This window comes from Ischnura elegans, chromosome X (assembly GCF_921293095.1).
Source record: "Ischnura elegans chromosome X, ioIscEleg1.1, whole genome shotgun sequence".
Classification (NCBI taxonomy): domain Eukaryota; kingdom Metazoa; phylum Arthropoda; class Insecta; order Odonata; family Coenagrionidae; genus Ischnura; species Ischnura elegans.
The window spans coordinates 101073348-101089397 of record NC_060259.1 but is presented as its reverse complement, the minus strand read 5'-3'; the positions used below and the strand labels follow the sequence as shown (position 1 = coordinate 101089397).

Sequence of the window (16050 nt, the reverse complement as noted above, 5' to 3'; positions counted from 1 at the left end):
CAAAAGATTATTACTCCTGGAGTACATATTTTACACTTTTAGATTTTTAAATGACGATATCTATTTTTTGTGATTAAATGACAAGTGAAAATTTTCAGCACGTGAAAACGCGACGGGCAAGTATGAATGCCGGGAAAACTCCCGTGTGACGTTGTTCTGGTTCCCGCTGCTGCAAGTGAGGTGACCTTGGGGCGAGGCTCTGAGCACTGATACGATGCAGGATGCTAGCAGGTAGCAGAGTACCATGCTAGCTGGTAGCACTTGGGTTAAATAAGGATTATTAATACCTTATCAAGCGAGGAAAACTTTCTGACCTTAGCCAGTTTTATTAGGTGATTATTGAGACATGTTTCCCTGAGCTCTGTGCCTCATGCATGCATAGGTAACCTCAGACGATGTTAAATTCCTATCTACTCATATAGAAACTAGGTCCCTGTGACGTCACGTGGAGTGGCATCACATGGGCGCCAATCTGGCCTTTTTCAAATGAGGATAAAATTGACCATTGCCATTCGTCTAAACCGGTATTTCTAAAACGAAATAATTTGTATATTATGAATACACTATTGGTGGGTAACGAATCGCAATCAATGCCTTTCGTTTTCTTTGATGAAGGAAACTACCCTATTTCATCAGGGTTCAAATATCGATGGTGTGGAAATTTTCCTTTGAATTCTTATTTTGCATTTTTTATTTATACGTGTTCAAGGTGTCGGATCATAGCAGGTCTTCTTTTTGGCGTTTGCATAAGCTTTAGCCTATTTATTATTGTTCTCAAGTGAATGATGGTTCTAATGGATTATATGGTTCATAGCTGACATGGTAAGAAAAAAGGACAGTTTGAAAATCCCGCATCAGTCGTGAGTAATTGGTAGCTCTGATTGAAAACGAGGTAAACATTTGCTCTGTGCTCACCACTAAATTGGAGCTTCAAAGGTAGTGATTTTTATTTAATTAGCTAAAATTTTATGTACTCGTATGTACAAAAGTTTTGAGCCTTGGAGGAAGCCATTTCAAAACAATAGTTGAGTGGCAACTGGCATAAATGATGTTCAGATATGAAATTTATTTCAGATATTGTCACCTTTTATGCAACCTTTTGCACAGCATTATTGATATCTGCTTGAATATACTCTTGATGTGGTGAATGGGAAAAAGAAGAGGTTAATCTCTTCCTCTCTGTTAGTTGAATGTCAAATCTGTATGCAGCCAGAAAACCCTCATTTTTATTTGTCTCACTGCTATGATTAGCAGCCCATGACCCCATCATATTGGCTCAGTCAGCTAGCCGATGTCTGTTGTCAAAATGTGAGTGGTATATGTCCCTCGGGCCAGTTCATAGTGAGAGAGAAGTCATTTGAATGTTGATTGTTGGAGGGTTTTATAGGTGGTGTACTCCTATTCTTTAAATTTTTTTTCAATGGCTTTTTTTTCTTTAATTAGATGATAGTGCTGATTCAGGATCACTATGAAAGCATCCCACTTCAGAATGGATTTATTGCTTCAATAAATATTCAGGGTGCTGTTTCGTTTGACTTGGCTGGACAAATTCAGCTGAGTATGTGGAACAGGAATGCCCAATCAGTGGTTGAGAAAAAGTAAGTTGTAAATAATTAAAACTGTTAAATGAATTGAATTTCTAACTTTAAGTTATCTCTATGTTAAGTGTTACCTTCATTCCACAATCCTTTTATGTTTATTGACCAGCCACATACTTATATGTACATGCAAAGGTGCTGCCCAACATTTTTGGGCAGGATTTTGGTGTACAAAACTATCATTTTTTGTGTCATCTTCATCAATTAAATTTTTGATCTCATCATCGATAGCAGTAGAATCCTGATATAATGCTTTTAAAATTAATAATTAATTGATTAATAAAACAGCTAAAAGATAGGCAGTTGAATTAAGCAATGACTGGATGATATTTTAAGCAAATTACAATATACATAAGCATAAAAGTATTCCCAGAATATTAATATGGATGTTAATTATTCCATTTTTCAGAGGTCTCGATCAATTAAAAAAAAAATTTCTGTAAAAGTTACAGAGGTATTTAAAATAATAAGAATAATAATAATAATAAAAATAAAATAATATAATAATAATAATTGCATCAATAAAGATAGGTGAATTAAAGTGGCGATGTAAGATCACTACCATGGAACCTTGATCTATCATTTTTCAAGGGGATGGACGAAAAAAATGATGAATACAGAAAATTGGTCAATGCGGGAATGTTTGTCTAGGTTGCCTATGTCCCAGGAAACACATGATTTTGGTGTGTAATTATGATATTAATTTAGGGATTATAACAAGATTTTAGCTATTTACAGGAATATTGGTATAACATGGAAACATTTAGGGCATTTTGTTGATTTTACTAATATCTCTTTCAATTATCCTATAGGAACATGCAACCTTGCTAAAAAATATTGGCAATCTGTCTCGGCATTTGCACTGCTACAATGGATTTCTGTCTGATATAAAAATTCTTATCCAACAAATGCCATTTCAAATACACCTATTTATGAGAGCAATGTGCATGTTTTGTCTGGAACATCTGAGTTTGCCGGCAAAGTGATTGGTTGTGTGATGTATCAAAAAGTCCAAAAATAGTCTATTATCTGAAATGTTTCTTTCTAGTAAGAATATTTTTGATGTAATTGAGGCAACCGTATAACCGAAAAATGTTGCATTATCAACAGCAGCATGCCCTCCTGATCCTCGGCTTCATCCCTCTTCTTGTTTTCACCAGGTAGATAGCTCTACCCCAACCCCTACCGTCAAGTGCTAGCAGACAACCTGAGGTGTTTGACAACACTCAGGCGCTTCTCCCCTGCATTTTTTCCTTCTTCTTCAATTATTTTCAGTCAATCTTTTAAATTTCTAATTTGTTTCTTCGGAAGGGCCTTGATCTGAAGACAAATAAAAATAAAACTACCGTATAAGCTTGTGTAAGAGGCGCACCTTTTTTCCCAGACATTGCACCCGAAAATGGGGGTGCGCCTCTTACACAAACTTCTTATCTCCTCCCCTCCCCTTCACCGGTCGCAAGTCCAAGGGGAACTGAGTGGCCTTGGTTTTCAGCGTGAGTCTCATCTGAAACCCTGGGTCAAAATCAAACGGCAGGCAGGGGAGTTTATCCCTTAGTGACGTATTTTTAAAATGCTCCTGTTTGAATTTCTTGCAAGCATCGCGCCGTCACGTCGGTACCCCAGAGGTGAACATTGGGTGCATCCAGGGGGAGCTCCGCTCACTGAGCAAACAAAGCAAAAGGAAGGTGAGCAAACCACCGCTCTCCCCCTGGATGCGACCGCTCACCACCCGATCACTAGTGAGCGGCCGCCATATTTGTGAGCGTACTGCGGGTATGATCACCTCGCTCACCGACCAGTGAGCGGCGGCGCGAGTTCAAAATGGTGCCGAAGAACTGTCGAGTCGAGCAGCCGTATTAATTATACATTGTAACGTATCGAACGCTGGATGACTTATACGTAATGTAGGCATATTAAATGCGATTGGCAGAAGGCCTTTTGTTACTTATTTATTTACTAAATTAGGTAGCCAAAATATTATTCTGCGGTGGAATTTTGTCGTAAGCCAGGTAAAGTTCAGATGTAGCCTTCGCTGAAAAATGGATTTTCGAGTTGAAATGTGTTTTTAATTCTTTATTAATATTTCATAGGCTTCAGATAAATTAAAATATATCTATATACGTAAATCGCGGGGTATTACTTGTCCGCTTAGTCAAAAAATTAGGCGTGAGTAATTTTTCTCCCGGTTTAACTAAGTAATTGCTTCAACATTGCCTTCAGGCCGTTTTACGCGGGGGACGTCATTGCGCAATACCTGAAGTATGTATGAAGTTAAAATCAAAATTGCATCGTGTAAAGCGGTGAATTTCTATAACACACGCGAGAATGATCGTACATAATTAAGGTACCTTTATAAACATTGGTCTTCTGGTAGAGAAACATATTACAGTGATATCAGGGTTAAGAGTACAACCTTTCATGTGACCTTTGACAAAGTGAGTGGCATACATAAAGTAGACAGAACTAGAAATGTTGAAGGTTAGAGGCTAAATCTATTATGTCAATAAAAAGTTGGCATCAAGCAAGTTGTTCAGCGATTTTAAAAACCCTTAAAACTACTAGCTGGCGAACGACAAGAAGATATAACAAAAATTTGGTTGTCATCAGCAGGAACATGAACATTAACCCGAGCACATTCAAAGTCCATTCCTCAATTAGAAGCTCATGTGGCACATAGCTCACTTCAAAAGTAATGTCAGATTTGGTTAGTACGATAACACCAGCATTTTTTTAATTTGACCGGTTTACCAGCACTTCCTCAAAACATCCGCCACCCTACGTCCCGTAATGCTGAGATATAACTTCATCATTAGTCACCCGATGTTCACAAACAGTTTGTTGTGATAATAATAACGTCTACTGCTGTCCTTGATCAATTATTAAATCTCATTCAAGAAACTATAAGACGAAGCGGATTTCACGGAATTAGCAAATGTGAAACTATTGCTTTCTAAACATGGGAAAGACGTCCATTTTAGTACAAAGACCTCTTTTTTCAAGACTTCAATGTCAGGCGCCAGATTCCCAACGAAATATTTGGACGATTGACACAAAAGGCATTTCCAATAAATATCACGGGACTCGTAAAGAACTGTTAGCGATAAATCCTTAAGGCCCGTACATTAAGAGTGATATATATTCGGGACAGAGTCACAAGGTATGAACTTATCACAGGAATTAAAGGATATTTCGCAGCCGCTACAGGAAAGTAAACACAAGCGCTGGGCGCCACATTGAATGTTTTGCTTTTCAAGTTCCCCACCAAAGCGCTCACTGAGCATTCACCATCCAGGGAGGAATGTGATCGCTCAGTGAGCGCTGACGTCACAGTCCGCTCACTGATCAAGGAGCGATCACTCCCCCTGAATGCACCCATTGAAAAGATCGCGCGGGGTGATTCGCTCCGGAGCGCGCGCTAAATTTACTGCCACGAGTGGGCATCCCGCGGCATTTATACTGCATAGTGTAATCGCTTATCAAACGTATAGAAACGCGTCGTTTTGAAGGACATACCTGGTTAATAGTCAACATCTGTCTTGCCGAGCAATTTCCATTACGTTGAGCACCTGATTTTTCAAAAATCATCTTCAGACGCTAATATGAGGATTTTTGCAACTGAAAATTATATTGGTGTCTAAACCTGCGGTTTAAAAAATTCGAACGAGTGTGTTCATTGTTGGACTAAATGGTGGATAGAAGAAATCGGAAATGCTTATAAGTGAAGAGCGCTGAAGGCGAGGTCGAGGGGAAGGAGCGCGCTCCCTCCCCTCCGTACTTCAAGCTACGAGGCTATGAGCGAAGGAGCAAGGGAAGAACACGTCCGATCTTGCATGTGACGTCGTTGCCTTTAATGCGAAGGGGCGAAGGCACAGCAATGTGATATTCGCAGTTTGCGTTGCCTGAAGTTTCCAGTCCGTCTCGTCTTGTTTGAATGCGCTTATGCTACGCTTGTTTCTTCCGAAATTGTGCTGTTTGGACTATGTTGAATTTTAGTAGCCTTGTTTTAGCAATAAATCTTTGTGTCAATCAATTAGAGCTCAAACAACTTAAATGCTGTCAGATATACATCGCGTTCGGTCAAATTCTTTTTAGAACCTCGTGCGTGTCTTACGATTGCTGAAAGATATCGAGATATCTCCGAGCTCAGAAGGTGACTCACCTAGCATTTGACCTCCAGAAACTCGGAAAATTGAACCTGGTAGACCGAAAAAGGTCAGTTGGTGAGATGGGGTAGGGATGAAACACGTTTCAATTGTTCCCCTGTAACTTGAAATTTTCCTATTTTCCTGTGGAGTCTCGGAAAGGAAAAAAACGGCAGAGGCATTGGCTGATGGAGGGCCGAGTGTAGTTCCGTTAGGCCCCTTGCACGCACACCGATTTTGGAAAGCCGGTAAAATATCGGCCGAACCTTGGGAATCCTCGAACCGAATCGAACCTTGGGAAGGTTCAAATAGTACTGAAAGAGGAAATTTCGATTACTGTCGAAATTCCAGGCATACATCTGCAACACCGCATGATAGGATTTAAAAAAAATGCCGCAAAATTTTTTCTTTACAGCTTCGATCCTCAAAATAGGGGTGCGCCTCTTACACGTGTGCGCCTCTTACACAAGCTTATACGGTAATTAAAATGAAACCTGAATTTATTAAACCCACACTGAAAATACTCGCTGGTTTGAAGTCAACCCACCCTGGAAAGTACGCTACCACTCCTACGAGGTGAAGTTTGGAACTGACACTATTGAGTATGGCACATGCAGAACAGACTGCAGAGGGGTTAAGCATGACCATATGACTGCGCCATGAAATTTTTTGCTCTAAAGAGAAGGAAACTTACCCACTCATTTCTAAGTGGCATAGCACCAGATAAGCAGATGAATTCGAAGTGCTAGTAAGGAGAAACGAAATATCCTGGGAAGATATCCATTCCTCAGTAACTCTGACAAGCAAGACTTACAGTATAACTCTTAAATTGTAACCTGATATCCTTTTTTTTGGAAAAAATTATGCATCATCTGCCAAGAAGCTCAGCTGCAATGTTATCGAGTTTTGCCTGAAAGCTAAGTCTCCATTGTATTTTTCCAACTACATATTTCCTTGCTTAACCCGATTAACGCAAATCACGACCAATCATGTCAGTGTTTTCAAACCGAGTGCTGGTATAACCATGAGAAATATATAACTTACATTTTGACCAAAATTTTTCATGTCGTGGGCTCCCTTTTGATAGCCCTCATCTAGGTGCCTAGGGAAGGTAGGTTCAACAAATTCGCTTAGTATTGATTACAACTGTTGCCAATTGGTCAAGAAAGGTCGTGAAAGAAGCACGCATAACTAAAAACAATTGGATTCAACTAAACTTGAACTGGAGGTGTGTTGAAATGATTTTTTTTTCCATTAAAGCTCAGTGGAGCACCTAATATCCGGAGATCCGTCCGCTAATAATTAGCACCACCTCTCCTCCAATCCATTCTGTTTCTTCCCTCCCTTCCCCCTTACTGCTAGCGCTTCATGCTTTCAAATAACAATCAATGGCCGCCGTGGTCACCGGCACGACAGTGTGCCGATTTCATGGCTTTCTTCCTCTTGACTGAATCCTCCCTTCTTAGCGCATCTTCAAAGGTCTCAGGATCCTCCATCACTTGAGTGACGAACTTCGCCACTCTCATGGTGTAATCTTCAAGATGTTTTGGTCTCTTCAAGCTTGTCTTCCAGATAAGTGCTCGGAGTTCTCTTCCTTATCTGTATCTGACTCACCTTCACCAAGTGATTCTACATCACTCATTGATGATTCTTTCTTGATGCCAATCTGTGCCCCTTCTTCCTTATTTTCCTCCAACTCGTCTCTAGGCCCAATATCTTTCAATGGTAGCTTGACATCATCCTTAGTCTTTAATTCTCTCATGGAATTGAACATCTCTGGTCAGGATAACTCTGTGGTTAGTTGGAACATACACTCTGTATCACTCATCTCCGTCATATCCTATTAGGAATCCTTTCACTACCTTCTTGTCCATCTTTCTCCTCTTTTAGGATGGAATGTTAACGTAGCAGGAAGATCCAATAATACGCAGATGTTTGATTCTCGGTTTCTTTCCCATCCACAGTTCATAAGGACTGACTCCATCTTCTGACGATTTTCCTATTCTGTTTAGAATGTAAGTGGCTGTTGTCACTAGCTCTGCCCAATCAACTTCACTGTTTGAGTGCTTGAAGGTCCTTGCCATCTTGACGATTATTCTATTCTCACGCTCACTGCCGCCATTCTGCTGAGGTGTGTATGGTGCTGTCAGTCTCTGTGTGATTCCGCTTTCTGCTAGATGCGCTTAATTCCTTCACAATCAAATTCTCCTCCATTGTCACTGAGTAGCTCTTTAATGTTATGCCCAAGTGTCTTTGCATGTGCTAAGACCTGTTTTAACACAATTTTGACATATGACTTTTGTTTAATTATGAAGCCATAACAAAACTCTGTGTAGCTATCCTTGAACACAACTAGACATCATTTTTTGCTAAAAGATTCGCCAAATGGGCCTAAAACATCAGAAGAAAAAAGTTCTCCAGGTCTTGTTTCCTTTCTCCTAGTGCCAAACAGTACACGATGTGACTTGCCAAAAATGCAGGGCTCACAACATTCTTTCGTCACCTTCACAGTGATACCCAACTCTCTCTTGAGCATCTGTCTCACATGTCACTTGTCTTGGTGTCCCCATCTCTCATGATACAGCTACAGTGTCAAATTTTCTGCTTGAACAACTGTGACCCATTCTTTTTTCTCGGGAACAACTGGTTCAATGGCTGCCTTGTACATAGTTCAGCCTTTCTTCTTATGCGACTTCCGCACAGTACTACGTTTCCATTAACTTCCAACCAGCACTTAGTTGTGGTGGAATGAACTTTTTCATTCCTATCTTGGGCAGCTAAAACTGAAAACAGGTTTCTAGAAATATTTGGATTGTACCAAGTGTCTCCTAGAGTCATCTTCAAGGTCTTTTCTTCAGTGAAAGATAAAATTTCAACGGTGCCTTTCCCGATGGCCTTGAGAACTTCATTTCCAGAAGCCTTGATGAGGCAGGGACTTTGAAATTCCTGGAACTTGACAAACAGTTCAGGAAAATGCATCACATGCTTCGTCGCTTCATTGTTGATCCACCACCCTGATGAAACCATCTCGACTTTAAACATATCTTCACTAATAACACCGAGGGCTACATTGGTGTTCACGGCATTGCTCTGAGGAGTGCTCTTCTTTGGTCGTTCATCAGCAATGTACTTCTTGCATGAAATTACCCAATGCCCTTTCTTCTTGCAGTAGTTACAAGTGTCATTTTCTTTTGACCTCTTTAAGCCTTGACTTGACCTTGTTTTTCCTCTCTTCACAAATAATGCTTCTCCTGCAGTGTCTCCCTCTGTGCTAGTGCTCTTCCTAAAATTTCAGCTTTTAAAAGTCTTTTCTTCATCTTTCGACAATGACATCCAGCTGGATCTGAAATTCTTGTATTCACCTGGTAAAATTTGCAAGACTTCACTGACTAAAATCAGGTCTGGCAGCGCATTTTTATTTTTGGCTTTCAAGCCGTTATTTAGCTCGAACCACAAATTTTTTAATCTCGCGGCATGAGTCAAAACATCCTCTGCATTAATCCAGGTAAATGCAAAAAACTCGGTACATATTTTGAACAGCTGGTCTTTGGACGACGCCTCGAAATTTGACTTTAATGCCTCTCACGCCTCTCGCACTGTTTCGTTATCCATGATTTTCTCATAAATTACGTCTGTCACCGAACTTGAAATGATCGACTTTGAGTAACTATTTGCCTTATTGAATAAATTGCTGACCTTGTGCTCTTTGATTTCATCTTCCATAGCATTAGGCGACAGAGGCTTGGGTTTCACTAATTTTCCATCAATTGCATCTATGGCTCCTTCATGGTAATGTAACAAGTCCCACAATTCCCTCTTCCAAAATGACCTGTCAGCCTCTCCAGCCAGGGATTTGATGTGCTTTGCCAAATCCATTCATGAAGAACGCTGAATTAACGAGACTTCACAGCAAACTTTAACGCGACGTAACTATCACAATCTTGCTTGCTACTCCCTACCTAATTAAAAGCAACTAGGGTGAGCTGGACGTTCTGCGTCCATAACCTATTGAAATTTATATTCTTGAGCACATTAATTTATTAAAGAAACATTACAATAACTCTGTTTTAGCTGCTGATACTAGTTTTTTCCTTTTCTAGGTTCCCTCTGTTAGTAACGTTCATAACTACAAAATTGGCATCGCAGTGCCATCTCTGGATCAAACTATAAACTGTGAATTCAACATTATAACTTCAACTAGGATATCTAATTCTTCAGGAGAGAGAGCATGTCATTCTACACATTTCCGAGAATTTCAGGATCAGGCGAAGAGAGAGGCTGTGATTAATTTAACGGCAAATTCCGGCAGAGACATCACTACAGTGCGCGGTATTACGCAAATTCAATATGCACAGGACAAAACAAGACAATTGGCCTTGGAATCGTAGTGAAATAGATTGAATGAATGTCAGCAGCTTGTGGCTTAGGCTTCCATAGATTATGACACATTACATGTGATTTTTTCACGAATTCACCTAAAATCACGAAAAAATGCAAAATTTCATTTTTTATTATGTACTGATTTCGCGTTATTTCGCATTATTTCGTGATATTGCGTCTCGCGAATTTCATGAATCTCTAGCAATTTGTAATTTTTTTGAAACCTGTTGGTCGGTTGATTAGCATATTTTAAAATTTTTATCAGCTTAAATATGTAAAGCTCTGATTTCTAATAACCACTCATCCATGTGTGTTGCGGGACTGCGTGATTATAGATCCAGAAAAGTTGTTTTTAAGGATGTGTCAAAACCACTGTGTAGTGTTGGAAACTACATTGTCAGGCAACATGTCATGCAGTCAATGTCGTGCACAAGTTGCCTGAGAGAAAACTGTTGCAGGATGAGCATCTCTGATCACAGAACGTGATCATGCACTGCGATGCTTGGAAACCTGGAACATGGAGCTCCCATAAAAGCTGCTGGCGTATCGTCACGTCGTTTTGCATTATACAGTATTTCTAGGAAAACAGGGCTAAATTTTGCTTTTTTTGTATTGGTCACCATTTTCACCTTTTGATAACTATACTTCATTTTATATGTGTTAATCATGAATGATTTCCTTAAGAGCAGCTGTGTATTAGTGCATCACCCCCTGAATTCCACTTCATTTGAGGGCAGAATTGTATCTATATTCTGGCTTGTTTTTAAAACTGGTTTAACCTGTACCTAGACCAAACAATTCTTTTGAAATGGGAATTAAAACCATAGTCTAGGGAGGCATCCCTATGTGTTTCAAAGCACCTTTATTTGAAGATATTAAATTAACGCTAATGCCAGAATGCTTGTGGAACAGAATGTGTCATTTCTCCTCACGTGGCCCACTCTGCTCACTTTTGGACTTTGAATTTGTTTGTATTGACCTGATTATAAGCTGTTTGAGGCTTACTCTTCATGCACAAGATTACAAATCCATTTTTTATGCCTTTCAGTGGTGGTGTCTCCATGCAGGGTCTTTTGAAAGTTGACTCATCCTTTGTTCGTAGTCATATTGAAACATCTCTTTCAACTGAAGCTCAGCTCAACCTAATCTCTAATCTGGACTTTTCCGGTAATACATTGCTCTGCCTTCAATTGAAGCAACCGGATGTGATCATCAGGTAAGTAAGAGACCAGAAAAACAGGTTTTTCTTCATTGAACCAGAGGTTATTATTGATGCTTTACTGTAGCACCCATGATATTGCTAAGATTAAATACCTACATTTTAGAGACTGATGGCAAAGATGATGGAGGGTTTATTGTCTTTTATAGATTTGTTTTCATATGGGACGTATAGTTTGAAAGGTCATTAGTTTACTATAAGAATAGGAGACATAATAGGAGTGTTTCCGGAGGTCTGTCTCTGTAAGGAGTGCTTTATTGGTCTGTATTTAGCAGTGAAATAACGATTGGGTTAGCAAACGATTTGCAGCCTTTCAAAAAGTATGGAAATAATAATCATAGTAATGGTGATGCCAATGATAGTGGTTAATGTTCTTAAATCAAAATTGATCAAAAAAGTCCTTGAAGTTACTTAAATTGGGTGGAGAAAGATTGTTTCACAATATTTTAACCTTGAATAGCTGATGCCAGTAGGAACCAAAATTACCAATGATTTTTAGGTCGAAAATGCACCAGTTTTAAACTACAGAAACTTTGAGCCAAGCTCCTCCAATTGGCCTCGAGTTTGCCCTGTTGCCAGATGCCTTAGATACATCACGTTTGAATTGTGTGAAAGCATTTGAGGTCATGAATTGTCCAGAGCGTCCAGCAACAATGCAAACTCACAGCCAATTGGAGCGCTGGACTCTAAGTTTCTGTAGTGTAAAAATAGTGCGTTTTCAACCTAAACATTGTTAGCAATTTTGGTTCGCAATGGTATCAGCTCTCCAGGGTTAAAATTTCGTGGCACAATTTTTCTCCACCCTGCCTCTTGGAAAAGAAAGTCGCTCACAAAGTCTTAGGTACTCTCAAAATATGAAATTCAGATTATATTTTTAGTGCGACCTTTGAAATGCAAGTTCATACCTTGAAAGTTATCATAAGGAATTTTAGAGAGAGTCTCAGTAGGTAATATCATTAAAAAAAACTATTTGTTATGTGAATAATACTCAATTTGATGAATAGTATTTCTGTCAAGAAGATATTGATTATTTTTATTCTTAGCTCCACACCTAGTAATTATAAAGGTTCAGAAAATTGGTGTTAAAATATGAGTATTAACCCTTTAGCTGCTCTGAACGTACCTGGTATGTTTGCACAACACACTGCTGTGAATTTACTTTTGCTTTATCCCTGACTTGTGCTCAGCGCTCTCGCTGCATGTGACGGGTAAGTTTCTGGAGAGTGAGCAGCCGTGAAAGAGTTAAAGCAGTAAACAAAGTGAGCGTTAATGAAAGGATTTGAACAATGAGAACCAAGGAGAGAGACATGCCTCAGGTCCCTAAACTAATTAGTCCTGATTTTGTGCTTAAAATATCTCCTTTTAATAGACAACAGAGATATTTTTTGGAAGAGTGCAGATTTATAGCATTCAAAAGTCTATTAGTCCAAAATGGCTACAGATAATGAAATTTTGAAAAATGGTTTTTAAAGGTGATGACAAATTGTAATTTGGACTCGAAATTGCAATGAATACAAATTTATCATTCAACAGTGAGAAAGAAAGAAGTTACTTTCCCAAGTGCATGGAGATGTAGCCTAATCGGTACAATGCGATATCAACTAAGGGTGCGATTCATAGACGACACTGAAATTGCTCACTTTACAAAGTTTCTCTTTACGGTAAAGTGAGACTTTAGCTAAAGTTCGTTTCAGAGTCGTCCCAAGGACCTCACTTTATAAAGTGGCACTTTAGCTCCTAATGCATTGAAATTTTTGAGTGTTGGCAATGGACGCTGCAAAAAAGTGAAGAAAAAGATGACACGCAATATTAAATGCGTACATGTTTCTGGCGACTGGGTTTCGTGCGTATCGTGTTGTATTTTGCTAAGATTTATTAAGCTGCATTTTCTCGTTTTCTCATATTATGTGCAAATGTAAATTAATACTGCATCATTGAAAGCTTTTCCCCACTAGCTTTTTTGTACGTTAATGACCGAGTTGGCTGAATAAAAGCTCACTTTTAATCGGCTTCGTGCATTGGTAATGCCCTTCGATGTTTCCAGCAAAGTAAATATTCAAATGCTGAAATTTTCACGTCATTTTATGATCATTTTGTATTAGAGATGGGTCGAATAGCAGATTTCTCGAATTCGAATATCGAATTCGAATATTAAATCATTGCTCGAATATTCGAATACCTCGAATTTCGAATACCTCGAATACTAAATGATGAATGCTGGATTATTTGACTCGGTTGCCTATGCAGCAGGCAACACAAGATTTTGGGGAGTAATTTTGATTTCCTTTAAATGATTCCAACAGGAATTTAGCTGATTAATGAATATTTTAATTTTATGGAAACAATTGGGCATATAATTAATTCAACTAACATCGCTTTGCCCCCACTCCTGCTGCCAAGTGCTAGCTGACAATCTGAGGCATTTTGCAAAATACAAGCTCTTTTCCACCGGATTTTCTTCAATTATTTTCAGTCCATCTTTCGGAGTTCTCACGAGATAAGAAGATGAATTGGAATTGCTATCAGGGAGAAAACAAATATTCTGAGAAAATATCCCTTCGTCTGTGACTGTAAAAATAAAGATTTATAGCACCACTCATACATTGTAAATTGATATATGTTTTCGGAAAAAAATACCTCATCAACTTCGGAGAAGCTCTGCTGCTCATATCGAGTTTCGCCAGAATGCTAACTCTCCGTCGTATTTTGACATTTATTTCTTTGCGTAAAATGCTTAAATAAACTCAGAAATACGTCGTGTTTGGTCTTATTCTTTTTGAAATTACGCGCACATTACTAATATTCCAATTCAATAAAGGTGTAACATCAGTTGACGAAAGTCATTCTTAGACACCTTTTGTGCTAATAGATGACTCATGCAGCGGTTGACCTCCACAGAAATGGGGAACTTCGAAGCTGGTAGGAAAAAAAAGGTCAGTGGGGGAGAAAAGGGAGGGCCCGAAACACGTTTCTATTGTTCTCGTGTAACTTGGTATTTTTTTTCGAAGCCAAGGTCTTCGTAATATGATCCCTGCGCGAGCTGTGACCTTTTTTTTTCGAAGAAGAGGAAAGCCTCAGAGGGGGGCTGGTGCGGAATAGAGAGGGATACCGGATCTTGGGAAATGCGCTAATGTAGGTATCCCACGGTACTCACACAGCAGTTGACCTCCAGAAATGGGGAACTTCGAAGCAGGTAGCCAGAAAAAGGTCAGTGGGTGAGAAAAGGGGGGAGAGCGTGAAACACGTTGTTATTGTTCTCGTAACTCGATATTTTTTTCGGAGCATGGGTCTTCGTAATGCGATCCCTGCGCGAGCTGGGACCTTTTGTTTGATTTCGGAGAAGAGGAAAGCGTCAGAGTGGTTGGGGCAAGTGCTGAATGGAGGGGGATAGCGGATCGTGGGAAATGCCCTAAGGTTGCTATCCCACGGCACTGAGGTTCTCCTGGTGGGGGGAATCGGGGATTTTCGGATTTTTTCACCCGACCATTTTCGGTTCCCCTCGTCGAACTCTTTTCACCGCTAAAATCCACGAATTAGATGTAATTCGTCAACTTGCGTAAAACGGCGCTGCGAGCACTAAATGACTACAGATCTCTACATTTTTCCGAGTCAACTACCAACGACGTACGTGCGACAGTGTATGACGCGAAATTAAAAGTATTCGAGGTATTCGAGGCGGTACTTTTCGCATAACTATTCGAAACCTCGAATATCGAATACTTTCTAATATTCGAGGTATTCGAGTATTCGCGGATACTATTCGCACATCTCTATTTTGTATGATTAACTGCATACGGTTGTTTGGACTATAGTCCTATGTATACATGTTAGTCGAAGTTTGATGGTGTACTTTCATTGAAGGTGGGTGAAATAGTGAAATTCTCTCGCGTTAACTTGAAACTGTAACCAAGTAATTTGAAGATTTACCGATCAGTGGTTGTCTCAGTTGGACGCATATTTTGAATGAGGTATGGGTGTTTGTTGAATTCTTTTGTGCTTACCAATATTTTAATTCTTGGAATGTTGACCTAAGGGGTAATATATTCTAGAGAAATGGACGAGAATGTACATTCAAGAATATCTATACCATCAAAACCAATGAATGAATGGCCACGCAATGAAACATGTTGAATGTGAGAATGGACTTATATCAATAAAAATCTCTTTGTCTATTTTAAAAGATGCCTCGACATATGTGAATACCTAACCCGAGTATCCATTCACGAATTTTGTAGTAAAAAATGTCAATAAGTCTGTGATGCTGTGTAAACAAAATTTCATAACAATCCTACAACCTCGAGAAAACATTGCTTTGCTGCTGATAATATGACTATGAAGGAAAGTATGTTTTACTTTTTATTGCTGCCTTTCATGACGAGATCTTATATCATCATTGTAAACTTTCAAATGCATAGTCGAAAAACGAAGCAGAAATTCGACTCTAGTTTCAAAATCACAGAAACATGTTAAATGTGATTTGGAGGCATATGGAAAGAGTACATTAAGCAAATATTGAACGAAAACGCTTAAAATGCAATGCAAGGTATAGAAACTAGCATTTGGCTGGCCAAACGACATGAAAATCAAGTCTTTGCTTACGAAGGCTATTGACGCCAATGTAAACAGAATTTTGCTATCATATTCAAGTATCTTTAAGGAAAATTCTAGAATATAAACGCATAAATAACCTAAGAACTTAACAATTTGCTAG

At 39.2% G+C, this 16050-nt stretch overlaps 1 protein-coding gene across 2 annotated transcripts in view; it reads left to right on the top strand.

Annotated features, from left to right (window-relative positions):
- Window positions 1–16050, top strand: part of LOC124171032 (microsomal triacylglycerol transfer protein) — a 106583-nt gene that overhangs the window by 88835 nt on the left and 1698 nt on the right. For both annotated transcript variants that reach the window (XM_046550174.1, XM_046550173.1), the window contains 2 exons: window positions 1444–1598; window positions 11169–11336. In XM_046550174.1, coding sequence (XP_046406130.1) covers window positions 1444–1598; window positions 11169–11336 — 323 coding nt within the window. The remainder of the gene's footprint in view (window positions 1–1443; window positions 1599–11168; window positions 11337–16050) is intronic.